General features: G+C 39.7%; 1 protein-coding gene across 1 annotated transcript in view; it reads right to left on the bottom strand.

Moving 5' to 3' along the window:
- The window catches only part of peak1 (pseudopodium-enriched atypical kinase 1), an 87,099-nt gene that overhangs the window by 19,399 nt on the left and 39,852 nt on the right, over nt 1–27,848 (bottom strand). The window contains exons 3-4 of the mRNA XM_062390143.1: nt 23,694–23,768; nt 466–3,978 (exon numbers count right to left, since the gene is read on the bottom strand). Coding sequence (XP_062246127.1) covers nt 466–3,839 — 3,374 coding nt within the window. The 5' untranslated portion in view covers nt 3,840–3,978; nt 23,694–23,768. The remainder of the gene's footprint in view (nt 1–465; nt 3,979–23,693; nt 23,769–27,848) is intronic.

Genomic DNA, 27,848 nt, shown 5'->3' with positions numbered 1-27,848 from the left:
TATAGTCCAAGCAAGTGGGCGAGCAGACAAGGCAAATTAAGAACTAACACCTTTAGAATCTGTAATGAGGTATCTGTATGAAAAGAGGAGAAGCAACCCTTACACTTTGGAGGGGTAGCTGGAAAAGGGTAAACATCTTAATTTAAAGGTGGACCATGTGGCTGCTCTGAAGGGAATGCATGTGGGTAATGGCAAAGCAGGTGTTGCATGCAAAATCCTTCATTAGACCAGTAGGGAGTGGTGAAGGCAGAACACAACTAAATATATTCTTTAGAATTCATCTATAAGGCTTAAAGACAAAGTCATGATGAAATAAATTTGTGTAAAATATTCACTTTTCACTGTAAACCCCAGTTTGGAACAGAATCCTCTCTATGACGCACTACCGTTACAGGCTTTATAAACTAGTGCATATTTGAATATACTGGTACCAGGAGAGTAAATTAAAAGTTCATGAACAAATACCTGATGTCCTTGGTGATGAGATCAACTCCAGTGTCTTGGGAGAGTGACGTCTGCCCTGTGTTCAAAGGTCTGGGTTCTTTGGTCTCATCAGATTCCAGTTGTGAAGTTTGCCCGCACTCCTCTACTCGTAGTTCTCCCTCTCCATCACCAGTGGTGCTGCTACTGTCTGGTTTATAGGTGAAGATAATTGTTGGCTTCTGGGTGGGATCTTCTGCTTTGGCCTCAGTGAACCAGTGATGATTTTGGATTGGTGGTGGTGGAAGAATATGAATGACTGTCCCATCAAGCCCAACCAACTTTCCCTTCTCCTTCTCTTTCTCCACTTTCTCTCTCTGTTCATCCTCATCTTTCCGCCGACGAAAAAAGCTCTTGAAGGATATCCAGCGTTTGGGTTTGGAGCTTTCTGCAGAAATACGTCTGCCGTCTCCACCAGGACTTCCTTCACCTTCACTCGGTCTTAAAGGAGAACTGGAGGCAGAGCTCTTGGTCCAGTTGCCAAAATGTCTTTGAAGGATGTTAGAAGCATGGTATGGGGAAGACGTAGACCTAGGAGGGGGGGAGGGGGCACTGGGTTCTGAGCGGGGGCTGGAGAGTGGGACAGCAGCAGAGGCACTCTGGGATTTAGACAAAACTTTTGAAGGTGTGTCATTCTTGGGCTTAGAAAGACAACCATCTGTTGTGGAAAAAAGAGACTTGGGTCGGGTAAGGGTCTCCTTCATGGCATCAGGCGGGAGGGCATACAGCTCCTCAGAACTGAAGTTGTTGACTTGTGCTGAGGGGGACTCTGGAGGAGTTTGGGGAGGCTGGATGGAGGCCACAATCTGTGAAAGTACAGCACTAGCCTCCTCCCTGTGATTTACCACTGCCCCACAGGACAAAATTAGGTCTGTATCATCGTCTTTACTGCAAGTGGCATCTCCACTTGTGTTGCAAGTGCGTGTAACAGAATTGGCAGTCGGGCTGGGTTTAGGTAAGTTTGCAGTAATGGCAAGAATGGCCGGGGTATTTGTTGATGTAGTGGGAGAGGGGGCCCCAACTTTTGAGCTTAACACAGTGCTTGTCACAGTGCTAGAGTCTGTAGTGGTTCTAGGTTGTAAATTTGGTACTTTAGATGCTGCTTCCACTGGAGCTTTTGTCTCTTCAAATGAAGCTCTCTCTGATGTGCCTGTACCAGAGATAGTTTTCTCTGTTGAGGAGGATTGGACACTCTCAGAGGAACCAATCTCTTCATATGTATGGCTGGCTACCCTATTACCTACCCCCTTTGGCTGTGGGATTTCCCCACTGAGTCCTAAGAAGCTCTTGTACACAGCTAAATTGTCATATGCACTTGGATTGATAACAATAGGTACTTTGACTGCATTCTTGGAGCTGCGAGCGTAGGCTGGCTCATCGCGAATAATAATGGGAAATGGAGGCATGCCTGCATTATTGAAACTGTTGAACTTGATCTCTGATAAGTTAGGGGATTTCACAGGTACAGTTCGGGAGGAAGACAGCCCAGCAATCGGAGAAGTGGGAGCTGACTTGTGGCTGAAGTGTTGTGTAGGGATGGAGGGGCCAGGCCCAACACCTAAATCTACTTTAGGTATCTTTTGGCGAGGGCTTGTGCTTGATGTCCACACTTCTTGATAGCGTATATTCCCAGATTTCTTCCGGGAGGTAACTGATGGAGCAACAGATGAGGGTGATGTTGGCATCACAGAAGAAGATGGAGAAATAGGGGATTTTGGAGACAGAGGCTGACCTAAAGGGGCACTGGAGAATGATGTAGGGCTGGAGGGCATCGAAAGGTTTTGTGGTTTTGGAATAGAGTCTGGAATTTTTTCATCTTTGTTGGCCATGGATGCTGACACATCCACTACAGTGTAAGGCTTACAGATCAGCGATTTTTCCAAGTTCACTACACGGTATGGTTTAGCTTGCTCCTCTGTGGGACTAAAACTAATAGTCACTGGTTGACCCGGAAGTGCCTGGGGCATTGGCAGGCCTTCTCTGCCATCCTGGTCTTCTAATCTAATGGCCAGGACAGCCTTGTGTGTTTCATTCACCTTCAGTGGGCTCAGTGCTCTGTGGACAAGCTCCTTTTTAATAGGTGAAGTGATGGGGACCTGTGCCTTAGGGGAGGTGGGAGAATGAAGGCCATTTCTAAAAGCAAAGGGGGCACTGCTCCCACTGCTGGAAGTAGTTTGAGAATCCTCTGGTAGCGATGATGATGATTCTGGAGAAGTTGTAGACTCTGAGTTTGATAGGAAACAACTGCCTTGCATGTTATGTGACCCATAGGGAAAGAGAGCTCCAGTGGAATCCATGGAAGGGTATCCATTTAAGATCTCATCATAACTATCATCGTAGTCCACTGCACAAATCCGCTGAAGTGAGCGATTCCGAAGAGGCACAGTATTCCATTTTTTCCCAACAGCAAAGGGAACTGGAGACAACGTGGCAGCTCGGAAATTTGCAAAGCGTGGTTGGCCTCTCATACGGATCTCCACCGATAGTAACTCTTCATCACTTTCATCCCAGCTCTCATGTTCATCATCATCATCCCTTTCAGTCTCTTCGCTCTCATCTTCATCATCTTCATCTTCACTGGAAAATTCTGGGTAGCAAAAGCGACCACCCTCTGTGCTAATGATCTTGGCGCTGTCACTAAGGGATACACGTTTTTGAGCTGTTCCACAACCACCACTACTGCTGCTTCCCATGGCCAGACAGCTTGAGGCTAGAAGACCTCTTTCCAAGGACCGTTGGTATGAACTACTGATTCGTCCCCAAAACATGTCCTTGGAGCCAGAAAGGGGTGGTGGACTACGGCCAGGACATAACCCAGCAATCTCCTTTAGGACATCTGTCAGTCCACTATTGTTATTATTTCCACTAGGAGTCCTCGGGCTAAGTTGTCCATAGCCCTCAATCTCCTCATTGCCATCCTCTCCTTCGTTGTTGTTTCTGGGCCCTCTAGGTGTTTTACGATTCAGTCCATTGCGATTCCAGACTCTAAAGGCAGATGCTTTGCCCTGTTCTATTACATTTGGTGGTGGTTGAAGGTTGCCATCTAAATCGAGCCCTGCAGAGGAGCAGGGCAGCATCATAGTTGGCTTAACAGCAATGGTTGGCTTCTTAGCTACCGGTGGGCGAAAGTTTCCTGAGCGAGCCGACCCAGTAACAGCCCTCTGAGAGTTGGTAAGGTGAGGGATGGCTCTGGCCCCAGCAGTGAGTGGATTCTGTTGCTGAATTGTTGAAGGCCTCTGCTCAGAGGGAGGTTTTCCTCCACCACTCTGAACCAGACAGTGCAGACTTTTAGGTTTAAAGCAGTTCTTGCACTCGCCTGGTTTCCACACATGCTCTGTGAATGTGCTGCAGGCGGACATGGTCACTGGTCCAGTAAGTCAGCCCACTGGGTCAATGGACAGGAAATCCCGCCATGAAGCTAAAGGCCACAGGGCCTTAATGTAGTATCACAATGATGAATGATGAATTATTTAGCCTCAAACGTAGGGGATGCTGGACCTGAAAAAAGATAAACAGGAGAAAAAGGTATAATTAAAATATTTATAACATTTTATTTAACTAATGTGATGCCATTTAATCTGGAGTGTGACTTTTGTTTGTAATTTTTTTTGTATACATATAAAAATCCATTGGGTCCCTTTTCACATATCAGTGGACCGAGCAAAAGCAACTATTTGAAACTTTATTTGAATCTGGTTCATTGCATAAAGCAAACCTGATAACAATATTGAGTCAATCTAACAACTCTGTCCGATTAAATGTGAGGTAACATTTCTAGTACACACACATACACACACACACACACACACACACACACAGTGCACTAGAATCATTTGTATTGTTAAAAATGTGAGGGGGAGATCTTAACAACAAATGTTAAAGTTCTAGATATAGAGCGGTTTCTTGTTAACTATATATAGAGTCATCGGTAAGAGCAGCGTTGTCACAGGTTTATTACCCGGTGGGCAATATCTCCACACTGTGGCATCCCTATTACCATGGTAACATCGAGTGATTCTTCCATTTATACTGTTATGGATTGTTAATTTAAAACATTCCTTTATTTTCTTTGATAAAAAAACTTAACTGCACAGAATGGTTAGAAAATTTAAAAGTTATGTCCATGTGGGACTAAAATACTCATCTAAACAAGTAGAATTATAACTCATTATACACTTATTATACCCAGATTGAAATTAAGCAGTAAAGGTACGAGGGAAGCTGAAAAATAACAATTGAGACAGGCAATGTTTTATGAAGGCACACAGTAGGGTTACATTCTCTCCATTAGGTGGCAAACTTTCTCTACTTAGAAGCCAGTCTATGCTGTGAACCAATGAGCTGTCTTCTCCCAGCCCTCAACTGGACCTGTACAAATCTAAAAGCAGAGAGGCAGAAATGAAGAGGATTTGGAGAGCTTATTTCTGAATTGCTGTCCTGTGTTGTAGTTGGCTGTTTCATCCAGGCTTACGTGAGATAAAAGCCACTGATATTGTCAATGAATCAAAAACTTAAAGTCCTAAATCCTATGAACTAGAGCAGTTAGACGGAAAATGGAAACCAAAAGCACTTCAGCTGAGTTCTGAGGTGCTGAGTGATGTGCTGTGGTCTGACAAATGGCAGTGAGGAAGAGTCTTTCATGTTCATAGATTTACAGTTAAGTCTGAAGTGAGAGATATTTTTGTAGTTTTGGCAGTGTATTATAGCAAACTAGACTTGCAATGAAACAACTGTTACTGTGTTATAGGGGATTAGATTCGTACAGGATGAGAGCTTTTTCTATTCAATGTCTCAACAATTTGAGGACATTTTAGCAGACCAGAGACTCTATAATATAGAGGCAATGCAAAGTGTTTTGGGGGCTGGACAAAGGACTAACAAAAACAGGCAGTCACCAGACTTTGGGGTCACAAGGTCATGAGCTATTGACTTTTACTGCATAGAATCTGGCATCAAATATTTAATATAATGACTTATTTGAGTTACAACTAGGTGCTGAAAATTGCCACAATTTCTAAACTCCTTTAGGGTGATTGTGAAAAAACTAACTAAGATTAAAACTCACCCTCTTTCTGCTGCACTACATACTGGTATTAAGCTGTCAGCAAACACTATTAAGACATATATATCATATGATTAAAAAAAACTGGCTTCAAATGAAGATCTAATCTTGTTTAATTTATAAATCACCCTTCATACAAAACAAATATGTTATTTTTAGACTTGACTACAGTCAGTCATTGCAAAGTAACAAAGGCTGACATTTTAAAACCTAGGCAAAAATATTGCCGCAGGTTATCAGCACCATTGCATATCAGATGCATCCTGTTTTCTCGCCCCGCCAGGTCACACGTTAGCACCAGGAAGCTACATCCTTTTGTTTAGTAAACAGTGTTACAAAGTTCCTTATTATAAATCCTTGCTATATTTTTTTTAATAAAATTCACAATTTACCCAACATTATCGGAAGCCCTGGGAGGCAAGGAATCAATTTGATGTGCTCTATCCACGACTTCAGGCATTCGGTGACTGCAAAGACTTTGATTGACTTCATGTTTGCAATCATTGCTCAAATTGCTTTTGAAACCCTAAACTGATTGCACTATGTGTTTAAAGAGACTCCCACATAGTCCTGAGGAAGTTAACTCTCGATTGTCTTTTAACATTAGAGGATGACAAATCAAAATAAGTTTAGTATAATAACATGACAATGAGTGAGCTAAACCTGACTTTCATCATATAGATATGATTAACTGTACAGCAGGGACCATATTGACAGGGGCTGGTGAATCCATTTTCTCATCTATATAACAAGGTCACAAGTGTCGGATCCTGTGCGGAAGGGTGTTACCATGGCAACCCCCTGACCAGGGCCTCACACAATAAAGCAGGAACTCCTGAATCAAACTTTGCTGACAAAGTCGTGATGGGTGTGGGGAAGATTTATCCTGTTACAGCGCATCCTCCCAGGAAACAAAGACCATAATTCAAACAATATTATTCAAAACTTGACGGGGCTGTGTCACATCAACACTGTGGACAACTAAAAGTTAGATATCGGTCTGTGGAATGCCTGTAAATGCTGAGACTAGGTTGCTCTCTAGATGACAAAAGCAATATATTTATCAATCATAACAGGATTCAGATCATTTTCGGCACACATGCACGGACCTTCATGGGACAGATTTATGACTGTTCATCACAGGAGTAACACAGCTGTTGCACATGTACTTTAAAAAAACAGACAGCAGAGAAGGCATATATTTCAATAACTTTTTACACAATGAGAAAAAGCTGAGGGCTTTCATGGGATCCACACCAACATTTTTTTGATTTGAAGCTACATTATTTGTTCCCTGGAAGTCAAATGCATGGCAACGTGAAGAGTTTTCTTTCGAAATCAAGATAAAGCCTCCTCATTGTGTGATACTTTCTTCACAGCGGCTTGACGGAATTATGAAAAGCAGCTTCCGGCATGCAGTCTAAAAAGATAATTCAATCTTTCAGTCTTTTGTGTCTCCAATCACGCTTCTAAGAATCAAGCAATATCCGCTATCCAATATATGTCACAGACGCTCAAAACCAAAAGAAACCCCCAGTGGTGAATGTGGCATTAGCATATTTTACCTTTCTCTCCGTTGCAATTATAATTAAGTTGTTGTTCAGTTTTCAGTTTTCCTTTAATCCACAGTGACAGTCACTAATATGACGCAGTGTAGAGCAGCCAGCAAAACTGACTTACACTTTAGTTTCTCATTAAGCCAATGGCAGAAAGTAGTGCCATGCTGTGACTGACAAGTTCCCACCACATCTAATCTGGGATGACAGATATGCCTCGGGGACAGGGACAATCCCATCTGCCCGGCAGTCCCTTCCTAAACCATGCAGGCCAAAATTTTGAGTTCACAAATCTCAGAGCGCCGGGCATATCATTAAAATATGATAACCCATGAAACCGTACAGAAAGACGGGAGGAAATCTCTTTGAAATAAGCACTCCATCTTGCTTATGTAATCATCTCTGTCACTTGTGGTTTTACTTAAGAATGATTTTATCTGTGTTCCAATATAAGTGTTCTTACGCGTGGCCATCAGCCAAATAAAGGACTGCTATTTCTGTGTTACTTTCATTATGCAACAGATATTACACAATTTAACAAAAATGTGATGAATTACAGCACGGCAAATTGGTTTCCACACAAGACCCTCTAGAATATAAAACACTTTCAAAATAACTGTGCAGGCACGTTGCGTAAACATGAAAGACAATGTTTCCTTAACACACACACGCACACAAACAAACAAGTGCACACAAACACACACACACAAACTCACACACACACACACTCATTACTACAATGATTTTAGTTCTATAATATTGACAGAGCATTCTTGATTGTGTGACCCACAATTTGTTTTGATTTAAAGATATGAAACAGCACTATAGGACATCAGCTACAGGCCATTAGTAGGAACATGGGTGCAGGGCATGACTACAAACTATCTTTAATACTAAACATTAATTATATGTTAGCCTACGTTATTAGTTCTTCAAAGTTTAGAAAAACATGAAATTAAAGAAGCTATAATTTGTTTTCATTGGATAATCATTCTTATTGCCAACTGCTTAGTTATTCTCCTCAGTCTTGTTTTGTTTTTCACTGACTTACCTGTCCTGAATATTTAGGGGGGGCTCATGCATTAGTATTGACATTTTAAATGGATCTTTTATTGATCAAGATTGATGACTGATTTTGAGGTAAAGGACTGACTGCTCTTCATTAAAGACTGAATTAGACTATGTGACATAAGATTGATTTATGCTCAAAAGAGTGGGAAGAAACAATTGACATAGAGGAGAGACAACTATTGTGATTTCAATATACAGCATTTTTCTGTAGAAAAGTGAGTTGTGGCAAGATTTTGTCGTAGTTATATATTCTTATTTTATATCACATTTGTCCATAGTCTGAATGCAGGGGTAGAGGAAAATGACTGTTCTATGCTTTTAGCCATACTTTGATTGTTGTGTTTAAATTAAATCAATAAAGTCGAAAACAACAAATAATGCAGTTTATGTCATTAAGTTAATAGTTGAAAAACTGGGAATTTTGATCCATCATGAAGGAATCAGTATAAAGTGTATAAAGAGGTTTTAAGATTCAACACACACACATTACATTTTCAGTGCATGCGTGTGTGCGTGCATGCTCGTGTGTGTGTTAGTGTTTGTGTGTGTGTGTACCGTCAAGTGGCATGAGAAAGCTTGTGATTTTTCGTGTAGGCAACATTTATATTAAGTATGAATACATTGGTGGATTGTGTATGTCTTTGAGAGTTTGATCCAAACAACATTTAACAACATTCAGAATTCAGATCCACTGTCTGTCTGCCAGTGCTGACAAGAAATGAGACAACAAACATGAAGTAGACTGCATTAGTTATCACACATCAGCCACTTTAAGTACACACTGTAAAACACTACATTGTTTATCTCTCATTAAAACATTTCTGGAAATGACCGGAGCTTGGTACAGCTCAACAAACATTTCTCATTTAGACAGTATCCACTATACGAAGAGACCCTCTGCTCAATTCTTCCAGCATCTCTCTCTGTCATATGTTTTACACACAATGAGCACAACTAAAACAAAATTCATCAAAAAACAAAAGCAAGCAATTTAAGTTTACTATTTGAATTAACAAAGACTGCATATAGTAGTATATAACTTTTTTTCCAACACAGGTGCACCAGATTTCAACATCAACATTTACAGAGAAGAAGGTAAACATGAATATACAAAAACGTTTACATTTTCCAATTTCAAGCTTCCAAACACTGAGTTGCAACCTTTCAAAGCCTTATTGCATACAGCTTCTGTACACGTTTCTGTTGTTTCAGAAAGATTTACAGCCTGTTTTTCACTGAACTTTAACCCCTGATTACACACAAGGACTGAAGCTTGCTAGAGGTAAAAGGTGAAATTACAGGTACCTCATTAGGAGCTGAATCAATCATCTCTGTTGTTTACCTCAGCTGCTCTGATATCTGTCTTCTGTTCTATTACTTAACGGCTTCTCCAGATTTACTGTACTTGCGCTCTTCCTTCTCGTCTTTGTTTCTTCCTACTCCATTCTTGCACTTTCAAAGTTTTTCTTTGTTGTTTGTCTTTTCCCTCCAGCTCAAATATTCCAACTCTCTTCTCTCTCTCCAGCTCTTTGTCCGTACCCACTCACTTTTGTCGTTCAGGCTATCTTCCTCCCTTTCGCTCTTTCCTCTGAGATATGTAAATCTGCCTCCCTCCTGTCCATATTTCAGGAAGATGCTCAACTTGACATACTGTATTACAGAAAACAATCAGACATTTTTGGGAATTTGTGTTGTAATAGTGATTTTCTAGAGTAGCAGCCAATATTTATTTTCAAAATCAATTCTCTGAACACACATGAGTAGCCAAAGGAAAATTAGAAAGAAATCTTACAGCTTTAAGAAGACAGGCTGCAATGCTGAGAGGGAACAACAAAACCACTCACACAGCATAATGCTTATATGCGTGGTTTAATTCATTACACCAACTGAAATGCTCAAATTCTGGTGGCACCACCTCTAATTTTCTGTTTGAAAACAACAAACTGTCAACCGACACCACGAACAAGCAAAGCTTTGCTTAATTAAAATTGAAGACGTTAAGTTGCAGGGTGGCCAGCCTTGATCTTAGCAATAAGGTGGATGCAATCGCAGTGCAATAGAGGAACGGATAGAGACTCTGTGCATGACAATTACTTATCTTATGTCCCAACAATCATCACAGAGCATCCAAAGACATAAGGCAGTATGGTTGTGTAACTGTGTTCCAACCCAATTTAAGTGATTGGAGCATTTACAATTTGACCACTAAGGAGAGAATAGTTTGCTTACAGTGGAGCATGAGTTTGATAACTTAGAGCAGGTAAGATCATTTTTACTTAATAATGGGATTTCATTGTTCTTACCTAACTGCCCCCCCCACCATAAAGTCACCCATTGGTTTGTGAACTGCTGTTTTGAAGCCCCACTTGGCATTTTTTCAAGCAGGATGTTACCATATTTGGGAGTGGAGGTTAGCCTGACAGCTAAACTATGCTTTAACATCTATTTTACTGTAAAAATGACTATAATTTAATCCTCATCATGCTGTATTGAAGAATTGAGAGAAACAATTGAGATAATAAACTTTGTATGAAATTCTTTATTGATGTATATAAAACAAACAAGTGAGAAATAGGATCAATGTCTCAGACTTTTATAGAAACTGATTTTGTTTTGCAACCAGTAAACTATGATCTCACCATAAACCACAAACTACAAGCCAGGCTGTGCAATATACATGCATCAGATGATTAAACTTAAAATCTTCTGTTAAAGAGATTCAACAGACCTCTCCACATTAGCAGCAGCCATCCTCGTTAACATAAAATCCCTCAGCGGCGCTCCTCTTTCAGTGATTGTATCAAACTTGACCTATTTTAAATTAACGGTTGGAAAGACGGATGGTAATCTGTCTGAACATGAGGGGGGCAAACCTATCTGTGAAAGTAAATCTTTAATAGGAATTCATCCAAAATTAAATTTACCTTGGATCTGATTTACACTGTCTCTGATGGATGTGCATCAAGAGGAAGTGTCAGTATAAGATTTAGATTGTCACAAAAACTGGACACAGTTTAATAGGATACTTGAGATGAATACATACTCAATTACAATTATTACAGTTCTAAAAAAAAGATAGCACACAATAATGTACCTTTGTATTGACTACATAACACAATGCTAAACAAGGGTAAGTCTTTGAATTTCAACAGCCTATCTTTTTTAACTCCCATACATACACCATCCTTTCATCCTTCTCATTCATCCTATACACCTGAGGCTTCTCTCATCACTTCCCCCAGAACTTATAGCTCAGTGAACTGACACGTCAGAGAAATACCCATGATGAGGGAGATAAAGCACTTTCAGAGACCTTTCAGAGACAGACTGCAAAGATGTCCCCGTGCATTTAGCAACCAGTAGATATCAGCCAGAGAAGAATGCCACCACTGTAATCTCATCTCTACCCACATTGGTTTAATATATCCTGACTCAAAAGTGACTGGTTGTTTGTCTCACTAGATGGGTAGAGGGACAATTGATTATTTGGTCTCTAGGTGTGGGTTTATGCATATGTCTAACTTCTCTGAAAAAAATGATTGGAAGTCAGACTAATATCCCGTAGCAGTTGTGATAAGTCCCTATGTCTTTGCAGAATACAACTAACTTGCAACACTTCACAAAAGTAACATTCAAATTTATATTAGCGACTTTGGGCGGGAAATATGAAGTTGTCTTGAAATTCCAGGGTGTGGAATACCAGACAACATCACAGAGTTAAATGTAAATAACTACCAGTGTCCGTCAGACACAGAGAGAAGCAGCACAGTTCGTTAAATGTCTGACATGGTCAACAAAATGATAAAGTTAATATTCTGCCAAGGCCAACGGTCACCTCAAATTCAATCAAGCTGAATCAAATTATTTCATTAAAATCAATGAATTATTCCCTGGGAAAAATGTGAAAATGTTGACATTCACAGTCTAAGAAAGTAGCTCTGGGACTTTCTATGATACTGTGAAACCACAGCAATGTGGTGTTTCAGTAAAAATGCCCAGAAAGCAACAGTGAACTTGTTCTTAAACATCAGTTTTGCACTAAAGAGAAGGACAAATTGATGTATAGCATAAGCATGACTATACTGGGATGAGCTACTGGGCATAAATAGAAGACTTAAGATTGAAATGAGGTTGTTGAGACTTACAATACCAGTGAACGTGGGGGAAGACCGAGAGAGAACCGACACAACAAATTGGGAGCACTGAAAATAATAATAGATGGAAAGACTGAGATGTAAAGAAATGTGGCATCAAAACCAAGTTCTTTTTAGTTCTTCCACACTCAGCTCTCCACAGAGAGGCAATGTTTTCCCCTGAGAAAAGACAGCACGCAGAGGACTGAAGTTCAATTCCCACCCAGAGCACGTTCATGCAGAGCGTGAGTGAGAGCACGCTGAGCCTGGAACATAATAATGGAATAACTGAGGCTGAAAGCTGAAGCCATGAGGAGATGGGATATAGGATTTTCTGCCGCTTTGTGGCAGGGGGCTTGAATGATAAGACAGCCGTGGCACTGGGACCGACAAGCGCAGAATAGACATGAAATATGAACAGAAGTGCAGTGGAAGAAGCCGAGCAGTGGGAGAAAGTTGTGCACAGTTAAGGCAAGAGTAATCCAGCGTCATCATCACAAGTCAAAATAATCTCAACAGAGCGGTCATTTAGCCTTAAAGTATTATATCAAGATGTTACCAAATCCGCCAACACAACACATTGCATTACTGTCAAGAATACAGTAAATAACCAATGCTACTTTCAACCACACCAGACGTCATGCTACTGTTAATTATGGTTGAGCTGCATTTTTTGTGTATTTAAATAATTTTTTGTTTGTGTGACAAACACAGTGGAAATAATATGAATGCCTTATACATTATTATTTGGGCAGGAACATGCTCTCTAAACTGTTTCCATTCCACAAAAACACTCAGTGATTCTTTTAATAAGGAATGCTATAAAGGTTGCAATAAATTAGAAAATTTCCATTGAAAACAAAACAAGCCGTTTTTTGTCAAATTTATACTAATTATAAAAGGTAAATATCATTTAATGTATGTACTTTATTCTCCCCTATACTTCACTTTAATTTATGATTATAATGTGTCATTTATATTCCTGGATATTAGCTTTTCTTGGCTTTCTCTGTTTCTAAACTATGGAAAGTGTCTTTCAGCATTGATAAAGATTATAAATAAAATTATACAGGAATTTATAATATTCATTCATAATAATACCATTCACAAAACTTATAAGAACATGTTAATGTAGAGAGTGTTATCTCCAAATCAATTTGTTGTGTCAGTTTTTGTTGTTTTTATTTGAAAAAACTTGAATTGTAATTATTTATCAATTGACATACATAGATGATGATACTTCTGCAATACAGTAATACAATAATACAATATGAATGTCATTTATTTATGGCTCTGGCCTGATTTGTACCTATCACATCTTAATCCATCCCTCACTTATCTCATCATTTCACTCAGTCATTGTGCGGGATAATATCCACAGCCACAGCTGGGAGCACATCCTGTACAGCGACAGGCTCTGAGCAGTTCAGTTCAGCACCTTGGTGAAGGGCACTCTGACAGCAGCAAATAAAATGCAGGCTGCACTTACTGCTGCCTACCCTCACGTTTTTCTCAGCTCATCCAGGGATTTAAAATGATAACCTTCAAAAGTCTCTTCCCATGCAGCCATTAAAGCGACACAACCTCTAAGTCAGTGGGTGCCATTGACGATTGTCTTGACTTAGTCATGGGTACTGATGGCGCGTAACATGTCTATTTAAGCATAAAAGTTGTAAAGAAAAAAACAAAAACCCAGACAGCCAGGGGACAAGTAATATGGAATGATATTTCCGATAGTATGTGACACTGACAGATTCTGCTAATATTGTCCTGAGCTATGTGACCAAAGGGTGTGATTTAGTTTTCAATTTCAGGGGCAAACCCATTCTGATTCATGGATGACTTGCTCCACATAATTCCTAATTTCTACCAACTTTCAGCTTGTATCCACAGACACACGCTGTCAAGAAGACTGAAATGACTCCACTGAATGTCACTTAAGTTTCAAGGAGCTTCTCGACAGGTATACGACTCTCCCTAGCTCCTTAACTGAATCTGTGTTTTGGTTCAAATTAATTATGCAGCTTGTGTTGTTTTATATAAAAGTAAAGCACAGGTTCAATTGAAAAAGAGTAATAAGTAATCTCTGCTTATTAACTTTTGTTTTTCGACAGCAAATGACAGCTGAAAGTGCCACTGAAAGGGAAAAAGGCGGGTTTAAGTCCCAGATCCAGCCTTTAATGGAGAAGAGCCAAGACCGAGCTATCATATCTTTCTATCCGTATTTCAAGTATTGAAAATTAGCAATAATATTGGTATAATAAACTCTTTTTACGCTAGCCTTGAATGGGGGAGTTTATACACTTGTTATGAGAGGGATATCCATGTTCACAAATATTGATTGAACAAAGGCTGAAGGAAAATTAAATGGATTCTGAGAGAGAGTGTGAATAGTGTGAATACCTTTTAAAATATATGAGTTTCATAGCTTCATAACAGATAAATATCTAACCATTACAAGCAGCTACTGCCAAATAAGATTTATTAGGCTAAGATATTCATGTGTCTTTAGTTCACGGATTCAGCTATTTGAACATAATAGCAATAGCAAGGACTGGAACAATACATGAAATGCACTCTTCCAGGCACTGTGTATGCTACTGTTGTTACCAACAACACCCCCACCATGTGATGCCAGTCTCAGCCCATGGAAGTCATAAGCTTGTTTAGACTTCTGTCTGCATTGTTTGAATGAAACACTCTGAAACACTGAGACTTATTTTGTCTCTACTTGGGAGATTTGTGCGAGAAAGAACGTCCTGTAAGAAACGTTGGCTGCAGTTCAAGTTACAGAGCACTGAGCAGCTGAAACAAAGACGTCTGTGCAAGGAACAAACACACCATGAAACCATGATGAGCAGTTTATAGGCAGCCTGTCTCTTGTGTTGACCTGTTAGAAGATGTGTTTACTTGCTGAAAACCCAAATCTGTCAAACTAGGTTACAAACAGAAAAAAAGAGCACAACATAGCAACAATAGTCAGGAGGAGAAAGCACAACAAATGTATCATGTTAGTATTTTTCATATTTTTTAATTACCATAGAAATGGACAACAAACTTTAAACAGCATGAGAAGTAGGGCTGTTATTTTCCTCAAAATCAGGTTAAAATAAATTTTACATGACACACAATTCATATGGTACAAAGATAAGAAGACAAGACGACAAACAGCCTTACATTTGTTTGCTACTCTACCATGTACTGTCTAGAACCTACATGTCAAACTCAAGGCTCTGTAACATCAACATAAAAGAAGAATGTAGCCTACCTAAATTGGTTTTCTTTTTGCACTTTGTCCAATATCCCGTTTCATTTATGCTGACCCTGTTTGGCCCTTGACCTAGTCCCAGTATTTAATTATGGCCCTCTCTGTGATTGAGTTTGACACCACTGCTCTACAACATTAAACAGCAAATGCTTTTCAGATGCTTTGGTGTCTGTCAGGAGGATCAAGGTCAATATATTAAGCTAACAATGGCCGCCCTCTGCTGTTTGAATATTACCATTTCCCATGTTCAAATGAAAGTTTGGATTTCTAACAAAAAGTGAAGGCCCTACTCAGAAGTTACTGTTCAAAGCAGTTAGCTACATGCATAGCTACAAAAGTCTCAACCTCTCTTAAAAGATTCATTGCAAGACAGCTATTTAATAACACAATAATGAACAGATTGGTGGTCAGTGGTTCTAAACTTGAAATTACCTCCACTCTGTTCTTATAGACCGACCAGTGACTGATGACCAGATTGTCCAGCATAATCTTTTACTGGCCCTGTCATCACCCGATTAATTTGCAATTGTGAACTGGTCTCAAACCCCTCAACTCATTTTCAAGGGGGGTTATCAACAGTCGCAGACCAAATTGCCTCTTGATGCAATTGGGTAAACCTAAAACTAATAAGAGCAGTGCATTGTGTGACATCTGAAGTGACCAGCATTTCAAGGTTGATGAATTAAACTAGATTCAACAGACCTCTCCACATTAGCAGCAGCCATCCTCGTTAACATAAAATCCCTCAGCGGCGCTCCTCTTTCAGTGATTGTATCAAACTTGGCCTATTTTAAACTAAAGGTTGGAAAGACGGATGGTAATCTGTCTGAACACGAGGGGGGCAAACCTATCTGTGAAAGTAAATAAACATGAGCTAACTGATTGGTCTGATTTCCAGGCTATGTAATAACTTAAAAATTCACGTGATCTGCACAGAATGCTGCAGAGAGAAAAAAAATGCCTTAAGGAAAACAGACACACCTCTCACACAAACATCTCACACACACAAAAAGTAAAACAAACTCTAACTACAGACTTTACTGTGAGATTTATGTGCCAACGTATAGTGACATGGTAATCTAGAGAACGTCCCGAGAGATGCATTCACAATCCAAACAAGCCAGCGAGCTGACAACACACAGACCACCCCAGAGAGCCAGACAAGAGAAAAGAGGTGAGAGTAGACACAGAGGAATTGGTCCACCCAAGTTCAGCTGTAACTATTTCGTAGCTGGTTCTGAGTAAAAGCAGAAGTTTTTACGAGCCTATTTCTGATCTAATTTACTTTCACAAAAGCTGTTTTCAGATATGAACACCAGAGAATGTCCGCACATGTTCACAACAACAAAGGAATCTCTGCTGCGTTCAGCAGGCTGAGGCAGGATGTAACAGCGGAGATCACATGTTTTTGTATATAGCACATCAATACCAGCATCGGCTCTTATCACATCTGCGTCGGTGTCTTCTACAAATATGGCATCACTTTTTCGTCCTGAGATACCGTGTACTCCTTTTGATTTTAATACAATCTCTCAAGAGAATATCCAGAGATTATTCAGACTTCAGTGAATGTCTGAAGGAAGCTATTTGACCTAATTCTAAGAATCCTACTGTAGTTACTTCAATGGAAGGAAGTATAATGAACTATTAATGCCCAGTAAAAAAGAGAAATCATATGTATGGCAAGCATAGCCAGCAAAAATCCTGAAAAATACAATCCAACGGCCACAGCATCAAAGTCCTACAAGCGACAGTCAGTGAGAAAGAGAGACAGTTAGAGGGATGTAGAGAGAAGAATGCATTTTGTCAGGGGAAAAAATCATAGCCTACACTGTATAATTAAAAAAACGAAGGGGGAAAAAAGGCGTCATCTGTGTATAGATGATTGTTGTGATCATGTTTGTATATACATTTTTTAATCTGATGACAGCTATCGACAAGATCTTTCAAATGCCAACAACTGTAAAGATTAAGGAACTATTTAATATTTGGGGACCACTGATGTATGAAAACTTAATACTGTGCTATGATCCTAGAAAAAGGAATTAGAAATGCCGGAGGAGCGGCTCTCACTGTGGATTGGTCTTTACACCGTTCATGCTGCATCAAGGGCTCATTCATATTGATGAAACAGAGAATGGACTGAGTGTAATGGACTGAATCTACTATGATGTACTAAGTGGCTAGACGGCTGGCTATCTGTGTGTGTTTGTGTGTGAGTGTAGAGATATCAATTTTGTGTCATTATGCCAAAGTGCTGAAGCTGTTTTGTGTGCTCACAGGGGTCATAGGACCTGTAGGTAAATCAAGTTAATTGGACAGTCACAAAAGCCTTAAAACATGGCAAAATGACAAACAATTTGTACAGAGGAGCATACGTTATGAACACATAACTACAAAATGCCATAATTTATGCATTAAGCTAGGATGCTCTTGAAAGGTAAAACATATTTCTCCTTTGTGACACCATTTCTTGTCCTCTGTAGATCCTTCAAGCTTTTAGTCCTCAAACGGTAAACGAACTGAAAACAAGCGCTATTAGTAGTAGTGCTTACAGACCGTGATGAATAATGTGAACAACAAACAACATCAGTATAAATCTCCAACAGCTTGTTCACTGACAGATTGGACTTGGAACCGGCAATTCAAAACCACATATTGTCAAAACAATGTCCTCACTATAGTAGTGAGGACATTATCCCTCCGCAGTCCCAAATGTCAGTTGTTTAACAATTTCACAAGTTCGGAAAAAGCTGTGGAAATCTTATCCTTAGGATGTTAAAACACACGGCTGAGAAAGTCAGATTATTTCGATAGCAGCAACTGCTAGAGCAGCAAAAACAAAAATGCTCTATATGGGGTTTCCACTTGCACCATAAAAGTTAAGGTTTTGTGATTAAGGCACACATATACATGTAAGAACATGTGTTTTGAGGAACGTCCCATTCTCCTCAACTATTCTTTACCAAGAAATTAACATAAAAACAATTAAAGTCTTTAAAGTCTCCATCGGGGTGAAGGCTGTCAGAAGAGCCATTTGATTAAATTATTAGATGTTATGTCAGCAGCCTGAAGACTGAGTGCAGGGAAAAAAAGACAAATCAGGAATGTGGCAGAAAGGTGGCGGTAGGGTCAGGTCTGTAGTGGTCGACTATAGAGCCTGACTTGTGTGAATTCTTTGGGGCTGATACCGCTATAAGACAGAAAATAATTATTTGGATTACCCAATATCGGCTGATATATAAATTAAATAAATTACAATTATTCCTAAGAAGTTGTTATCTAACTCTTATGACAAAAACTGATATACATACTCAAGGTTAGGCTCATATCTGCCAATTCTCATCAGCTATTATTATAACTAATTCAATATTCCAGCTCCTGACCTGCCAGTTGGGACTATTTGAGGGAAAAAAAAGCACATTCATTCACTTGAGTCAGGGAGAGAATATCAGTACCAGAAACTCAATGACAGAGTGAGAGCAGAGCTAAAAAAAAAGGAAAGAGGGAAAGCAACAGCATTCCACTGCAGTGTTTGGTATTGTGCAAGCTCTGGGAGAGTTGTTGGAGTCTGGTCTGGGAAAGAGCCAGTGCGGGTCTCTGGGGAGACCAACCCGCTGGCCTCCAGACAAACACCAGCAGAGGGGCAGAGCAGGCACAGCCAGATGTGTGGGATGTGTGGGAGTGCAAACTACACACAAAGACAACACAGGATATATGGCCTTGTTCATTCCTGGCATTAAAATGTGTCTCGGGTGACTTGATCTGAGCTTTAAGTATGCCCTATCACAACTAGCATTAAAATGCATCTCCACAAGCCTCCTGAGTGGCCACTGCTCTATATGCAAATAAACACCTACATCATTTCTGTTTAAATACCAACTGGGTTGTTGTTGTTTTAACCATCTGAGTGCATCAATGCACTTTCTTCCTCATCTAGTCAGAAAGAATTTAAAGAGAAGAAGAAATCAAAATAATACAGGCTAAGTCCATTCCTTGGCGAGTTCAACGCAAACAAAATCGGCCAAGATGTTTGATGCCCTGGAAATATATGTCTATGGGCTTGACAAAATGTTCAGAAGTCAAAGCAAAGTCAGCATGCACAATTAGTACAACATGTATTTGTTTGTGAAGGAGCATATGCAAGTATGGGATACTATTAATGGGAGCTGCATAACTTCAAGGAAAGTGTTCAAGGAAAAATCTAACTGGGTGACTCCTTATTGTTCCCAAACTCTTTGTCACTGCAGCAGGTACAAATGTGCAACATGATCATTGTCAGTTCCGTCCTTTTTTAGCTTCTGGGGAGCCATTTATGAAGAGGAAAAGCTTCTCAAGTGTCCAAAGTCATATGCAGACTATGATGTGGTACATTCCCCTTTCATAACACTACTTTAGAAATCACGGTGGTGGCAAGGGGGAAAAAAAAATAACCTTTAACTTTAACCCCAAGGAAAACTGTCAGGCAGAGGGCGATGAAACAGATCTGTAGTCTGCTCAGTGGGAAACTCAATGGTGGTTTGCTTGCCCTGGTCAAACATGAACCACATTTCTTTGACCATCTTTAATAAATAGCCTAAGTCTAAATAAGAATTTTTCTTTTCTTTTGTCACATACAATTTCAGTCCTGTAATTATTTTCTGGTTTTGGAAAAACAGTATTTAATGTGCAATATATACAAAACATACCAAAAACTTCTACACACACAATCCAGATGTGGGGCTATAAATAACAAGCGTGTCATCAACAGAATTTTGCTCTCACAAACAGTTTTCTTATTTCTCTACGCTACAAAATATTGGTGCTGTCATACTTAGGTCAACATCAAAAGAACAAGTATATAATATACTATACTAAGTATTTTAGAAGACTACTACGTAAGGTAAGGAAAAGATGAATAAAGTAGTACTCCTGGTACTTTAAATTCAACTCTAGCATACTCCTGCCTTAATTAGTCCTTCTGAAGTGTAAGCATGAGAAAGAAAGTGTATAGGCAGAATATATAGGAAGCTGCAATAGACAGAAAGAGCCCCAAGACAAAACCAAAGCTGCTGGAAAAAAAAAGCTTGTCCTACTTTCTTCCAAGAACAATCGCCTGCTTCTGCTACAGCGTTCAACTCGGAGACAGATGAGAAGGGGGGGGGGGGGGGTTGATAAGAGTTCCCAATTACCACCAATAAAAAGAAACGGTGGTTTCTGTGGGTGTAGAAACACCCCATCCCTCTTTTCTTCATGGTGGAGTTGGACTGAAGACTGATGGTAATGGCTGGACAGGCTTATTTCACTAATGATTTAACCACGGCTCTGCCTGCTTACTGTGCTCTCTGGAGCATTGCTATGCTAATCCCATCCAGCTTGGTTAGGAGAACCTTCACAGCTGTATGGTGTTGTGTGAAATCACGATATATTTCAAAACGTGACCGACTTTGATGGAAGAAGTAGGAACAGGGTAAAAGAGAAAATAAAATCATTGTACTACTTAAAGAAACTTCAATAAGTTCACATTACTTGTGTCTTAGTCAAAAAATAATGAACCCTATGAACAGATTCTGCATGAATGTGCAGAATCTATAGGCATGGGAAAAGATTTTGGAGATGGAAGTCTTATGTTTTCTGTTTCTAATTTGACCCATCATGTTTGATCATGTTTTAGGCTTTGCCTCGTCCAGGCAGCTCAATAGCACAACATCAGCAATAACAACAACAACAACCAATCACAATCAGTGAATCGCTGTTTACTGTATTTCTGTTTTGGATAGACACATAAAGATTTCATTCTTGTAGTATGAAGGTTTATCTATCTCGTAGTGGTTCCGATGAAAGTGAGGTGTCTGTGTTGTGCATGAACGGGTAAATTTTTTTGTGAGTGTTAACATGAATGAGCAGGTAAGAACAGTGGCAACAAACAGTGCAAATACAGTTTCCACTACAGGCCACACTGGATCTTTGAACTTAGTTAAACATTTTAGAAAATGAACTATGAACGTGAACTAGTTAATTTTCATGAACTAAACCTTTAACTAGATCTTTTTGAGCGTGACACAACTGACACAACACTAGAGGTGTGGGCCAAGAAAAACAACTGCTGGCATCAAGAGCTCCAATTACAGTAAACACAACACCTCCATGCTTTACCCTGACAGGAGCAAAAACAAAACAGCAGCAGCAGATACCAAGGGATCCCTGAGAAGGCAGATGCAGCAGGAGCGTGTCAACCTACGCCACTTTATTGCTTTCAGGTGAAGTGCAAAGGGGACGAATAGGAGCAGCTATCTATGGGTCACAACCTTTTTGAATGCTTTGTATAGGCTCACAGAAGGAAAAGCCCCCCCTGCATGCCTTTACCTGAGCAAGGACATGATCCTCTTTTCTTCCTCTGACTGGCCGCAAACCATTTGACTGGGTGCATGAGTGTGTCTGTTCCTCTAGTGTTTGCTGCTAATTAACATATATATATATATATATTTTCCCCTTGGCATCATAGGGGATGAAAATATGTAGTTTCAGCATCAATATCAAACACATTTGAAATCTTCAGTACCTCAGAGGAGCTTGGGAAATTATCATAAATTCAACCAGTCCCTGAGATATTTATAAGAGTTTGCAATTTTGAAATCCCATGATTTTTCTGCAAAATTGTATCAACCGAATATCCTTTAACTGCGCAAGGGACATTCTTTCCCTTGTAGCACTTGGACTCTCCAGGCTATGCTTATTCAAAATAAAGTCCTCTGATTTACAGTATATTGCAGCAGAAGTTAATTCCCCCATACAGTTCATTCCAAGTGTTTGCGTGTGTACTTATGTGCCTTTAAGCTCTCAAAACAAAGCACCAAAGAAAAGCTAAACCAAAGAGACGAAGGTTCTCTAGTGTTTCTTTGTAAAATGTCAAGTGCGGCACATAAATCTATTATTATCATACAAGCACAGTAACATATGTGGTGTAAACGGAGCACATGTAAACAGAGCAGGACCCAAACCCGTATAGACTCTACCACACAAATTACTGCTTTTTCACCAAGCTGGCACTGAGGCATTTGGAAACAGAGATCATTAGCAAGATAATAAGGGAAGCACAATGTCATTGATAAAATCCTGACCACAATAAGCATTAAAACTAAGCATTAAAGGATTTATATACTGTGAATTATCAGAGAACTTTGCAGTTCACTCAACTGTGCAGAGCATTCTAGTGTGTTTTATTATGTTATTATTGCAATTTAATGGCAAGACAACATTATTTTGTCTATTTCCTCTCGCTGCTTTCTCCAGCTTTGCACAGACAGGTGGCTATTTTCTGCAAAAAAAAAAAATGTACCTGCCCAGCACCAACCAGCAGTCAAAATGGCACTAAGTAGGAGTTCATGCCCTGAACAAGGCCCAACAGTCCCATATTGAAAACACATTTAAATTAACTCAATCAGATTTTTTTTATTTTGATCTGAAATTCAGATCCATGAAATATTCCCTAAGAATAGAAATCTTAAACGGCCCAACTCGGGATGTTGAAGAAAGGGGGCTAAAAAAATCTGGAATCTCCAACGAAATTTGATTTCTGACCTATTCCACCAGGTTTTAGGGCGATACGTCCAGTAGCTTTACCGTTGCCTAACTAAATAACAGACCGACAAACAAAAAATGACGTGTATAGCTAGCATTACCTTTGAGAAATGTGTAGTTGCCAAAGATCCATTTTCATCAGGAATTTGTGAGAACACAACAGGACCAAGATTAGAATTTGTCATGTGAAGGCCGACCCAATAACTGAATTGGCCAATACCATATGCCCTAAGCAGCCGGTACCATGTCTCTCCAATATTAGGAACATGTTAAATAACTGAACATGACTCTGGTCCATGGGGAGTTACCAGTCTCACTTGGCATCAACCTTTAGAGTCACAAAAATGTATCTCACTACAAAACAATACAGCAAATAAAGCCACAGGGAGACATCTACTGCTGAGAATGAAATGAAGATTTTATAAACCATTATTTCAAGTGTGTGTGCTGCATGTGCTATCTAAAGAACCATTAAAAGCCTATGAGGACATGGGAGAAACACAGATTGAGAAACCAATATGCACACACATAAATACAAGTCTACAGAAAAGGAGTATACTCACAGCAATGAATCAAGCAGCAGCTGTGGCAGCCATGGAGTCAAAGCTGGAGGAGCAGAGATCATCTACTGCTGGAACCTACAGAGACCAGGAAGCAGAAACAGAGACAGAGTCAGAAAGATAACCAATGTGTGCGCTTTGCTCGCTGCAATGAAAAACTGTCCTTACTCCAAGCCATTGGAAATAATGGGTTTCAGAGTAAAACGGTGCTGTTGTGCATTTTAACTCAAAGGGACCTTTAGCACACTGGGAACTTAATTGTCTTCCTCTGAGTAGAAAAGCCAGTTTTATATCAGAAAACCAAAACTCCGACACAATGATGACCATAAATGCTATTTTATCTTGTAGTGATTCTGGGTGCTTTGAGGTTTAACAGTCAGTCATGACAGTTTTGTTTCTGTATGTTCATCACTGGTCAATGTATCAGGTTTTACATTTGACAATACATGCACGGTGCACAGTTGAGGAATAAGCAAAAATCCATCTTGTCCTGGCATCCTGTATGTTGAAATAAACTGGAGGGTAATATTTCTCCTAATCCTGTTGGTGGGTTTAGTGTCAACTGTGAAGGAAGGTGCAGATTGAAATTGAAATTGCTCAGCCCATTCAAAAGTAATCCTCCTTTTGCTGCAGGATCTGTTTGAGGTGATGTGTTTCAAGACGTCTAAGTGTTGCTATGCATACAAGAAAAATTCTTAACGCAAAACTGTTCTCCCTTTTCAGATTCAATCCAAAGAAATGGTCAGCATTAAGTTTTCCCCAGAAGAAGCATCTGATTGGGTTATGCAATTAGCCACAGTCATTTCAGGAGCCTTGAATTTTTTATGAGCCAATTGAATCACTTTAGAATGGAAAAAATGATCTGTCAAAATTGGAATGTGGAGTATAAATCCTTGGAGGTCCTGTGGTGATAAAACCCATACATTAGTGACTAAATGCAGTTTCTACCTTTGCATATAAGCCTCCCCTTTACAACTTGGTCTGATTGAGTATATTTGTAACTGAGATGGTACCAACACACTGCGTTTTAGTTATCTTATGTGCGTGCAGTTTATCCACAGTATGTGTGAATAGGATTATCTTCTGAAATCATCCGGAGAGGCTGTATGTGACACAATCCTGCCAGCCCCCTATTAAAATGTCTGGAAAATTACTGGTGACAGTGTTGATGTGCAAAAATATGTGAGTCCAGAGCCCATTGCGCCTACATTCTCTTAATTTCATGTTCATTGTTCTTTTATACAGTGCAGGGCCCTTTGGTATGTAGAATACCATTCTGTGCCATGCGTACCATGAAGGAAAGATTAAGGGTCAAGAGTACTGCTCCAGAGAGTTAAGGCTCATTTTCATAAGAGCAAAAGTTCAAGGAGAGCGTTTCTAAAGGTGAAGAAGGTTAAAGACCGAATTACACATCCGATGCTCTGTTGGTTCTTAGCTTTACTCCCACACTCTCTCAGAGCAACAGACCTGGAAGTTGTCCAATAAAAACAGCTCAAGTTGACTTAAGCAGGTCAGCTGGATTACTCACTAGTTAAGGGCTCAATGGAGAAATGACAGCAGGGTAGTTAATGAAAAGAAAATTCTTTCTTGACTCTTGCACTCAAACTCAAACCTTTAGTTGTATTTCTCATTAGAGTCTCCTCCAGAATCAGCCTAACACTTTTCTTTGCACATTTCTGCTGACTTCCAATTCCCAGTCGGGTGTTTACAGGTGCCATTGCACGCATGTCCCTGCCTTGGTGATCTATGTTGACTGCAATCCTTACGTCATACCTAGTGAACAACAGCTGTTGGTCCATCTGCTACCTGTAAAACTCCCTTCCATGGGACTCACAACTCCATGGGACTCGGAGTTTGAGTTGCTGCTTTGAAACACTAATAACAGTTTGAATTTTTGTCTTGCTTGCATTTTTTTCTAAAGTTCACACTTTAAGGTATCCACACATCATAATGTTGCTCAATGGCATTCAGCATTACTGTATGCGTTACAGCCTTGTCACTTTGAAAAAAAAAATAAACATCACTAAACTGCTATTTATCTCTAGTTTTCACCATCATCCATCACTCTTAATTTAAGGTATTGTGAAGGCAAGCCTGTCTTAAAATGTAAGACCTGTGTTTTTCTTAAATATGGTGTTGGATATAGTATAAGTCTGTGGTTGAGTACGAGGACATGCAGGACGCTTTTACTCAACAACAGGGCTCAGTGGACGACCACAGACAAATCATCACATAACATTTAGAGCTTAGTGGCAGGGTCAAGACATACAGACAAAGACATTGCCACTATCAGATGGAACTTGCACGAAAAGCATGTATCAGTCCTATGTGCTGCTTCATGAATATGCAAAAACAGCCTAACCCAGAAATCAGAGTGACTGATACGCTAGATGCTCTATGTCACTTTTGTCGTTATTCCCTAGCTCCATCTTTCCCTTGTCTCCATAACGACCAACTCCAACCAAGTGCTCTCTATATTTTCGGTGACAGCCCATGTGCTGCAGAAGGTTATTGCATTGGGCTCCACAGTGACAAGTATCACTGTGACTTCTCATTTGATTTACTGACATTGCAGAGAGATGAGTTGAGTGGAAAAATCTGAAAACTCCGAACCTCTTAGAAAAGTCCTATGTGAGAAAATTATAGCTAATACATCAATATTTTATGAATACAAATTCATTAAAGTAAATTCATTTTTGCCTTTAGAGCCTATTCAACTGCTGGAGCTGTCCTTCTGAAGATAATAATAAATGTTCTGTCTTATAGAAAGATGTAAAACTATTTTAGACTTATTTGTCAACTTATTCAGGCAGCACCGGTGCAGCTCTAAGTGGTTACAAATATGCAGGACATGGTGACTGCAGGTCTTCTGTCCAAAAATACCTCAAAACTGGGACTGTGTTTAGTCAACCAACAGTCCATTCAACGTTTCCCCTTAATAAACTAGACTGTGGCGGTCCATCATTGCCTACTTTGTCCTGCCACTGTTTCATAATGATCGAAAATTTCATTCCCATAACAACACAGATCTCCTACTTGGAGTTGTGTTATGTTGCTTGCTGCACTGTACAGCTGTTTGCAGCACTTGACCTGCTCTCAAACTTTCTGTCTCTCACACACACATGCATTTAATTTGACCTGGCTGTCTTATTCAGACTGGTCACAAGCTGCACCGGCTGAAATCCCACTGTGTTGCTGACAGTCAATAAAATAAAAAGCCCACAAATTTTTTAACGTCCTAGTCAGACAGCCAGAACTAACCTCGGTAGTTTCAGCTTTAGGTGTGCATAGTAGCGCGAAATGCATGCAGTTCTCATCTGGCAGAAAACCAGAAAACCGGATTCTTATGAAAAGCGTGCTTCAAAAATATGTGGAACAAAATCTTCTCCAAGAACTCAAAGGAGGCTAGTACTAATCTGTAAACCTATGCCCTGAAGCAGTGGTATGTAAAAAAAGACTACATCATAATTCATCATGGGCATTGGGCTCAGACCAAGAATTGGCACGGAGTCCATACTTAAACTTTGTTTTGGCTCTAGTCTTTCATCACAACAAGACCGTTGGATCTTTACCAAAGGTTTTACCAATCTGTTATAGTTATTTACAGAAGGAACAAGATGCCCTCCACTTGACATTATTGGAAAAAAGAGCCTCCAGCTGTAATAAAAAGCAATGCCATCAAAACATGCTTCTTGGCACAAATTAAAAGTTAATTACAGTAAAACTAGTGTAAAAAATGTAACATTTGCAGCAAGTGTTCCATCTGTGATTCAGAAAGTTTTTCAGATAACTATCACAGAACTACAGAGCAAGACCAGTAAGTGTTCATTTTTCAAAACACTATGGACAAAAATGCCAGATTAAAATGCAAAAATGTTTATTACATTAAGATATATTACCAGAATGAAATAAATGCAAATAATGAAACAGACCGTACATTTTTGGAAATGAAGAAATTATCCTTACAAAACAATTGTAAACTGCTTTTCATTGGCAACAACCGTTTTTAAATTTGTCTCCACGGTTGTCTAAGGAGGCTTCCAGGTTCTTTGTTGCCCAGTCGATTCACTTTGTCACAGCCTAGCCTCAGCACTCCCTGTAGGTCAAATGGGAATAAAGAGCGATGGAACCCTGCCAAATTACACCTTAGTTGAGACA

This window comes from Platichthys flesus, chromosome 6 (genome assembly GCF_949316205.1).
Source record: "Platichthys flesus chromosome 6, fPlaFle2.1, whole genome shotgun sequence".
Lineage (NCBI taxonomy): Eukaryota > Metazoa > Chordata > Actinopteri > Pleuronectiformes > Pleuronectidae > Platichthys > Platichthys flesus.
Note: the sequence above shows the minus strand (reverse complement) of the source record. Positions and strands in the feature narration are given on the sequence as shown.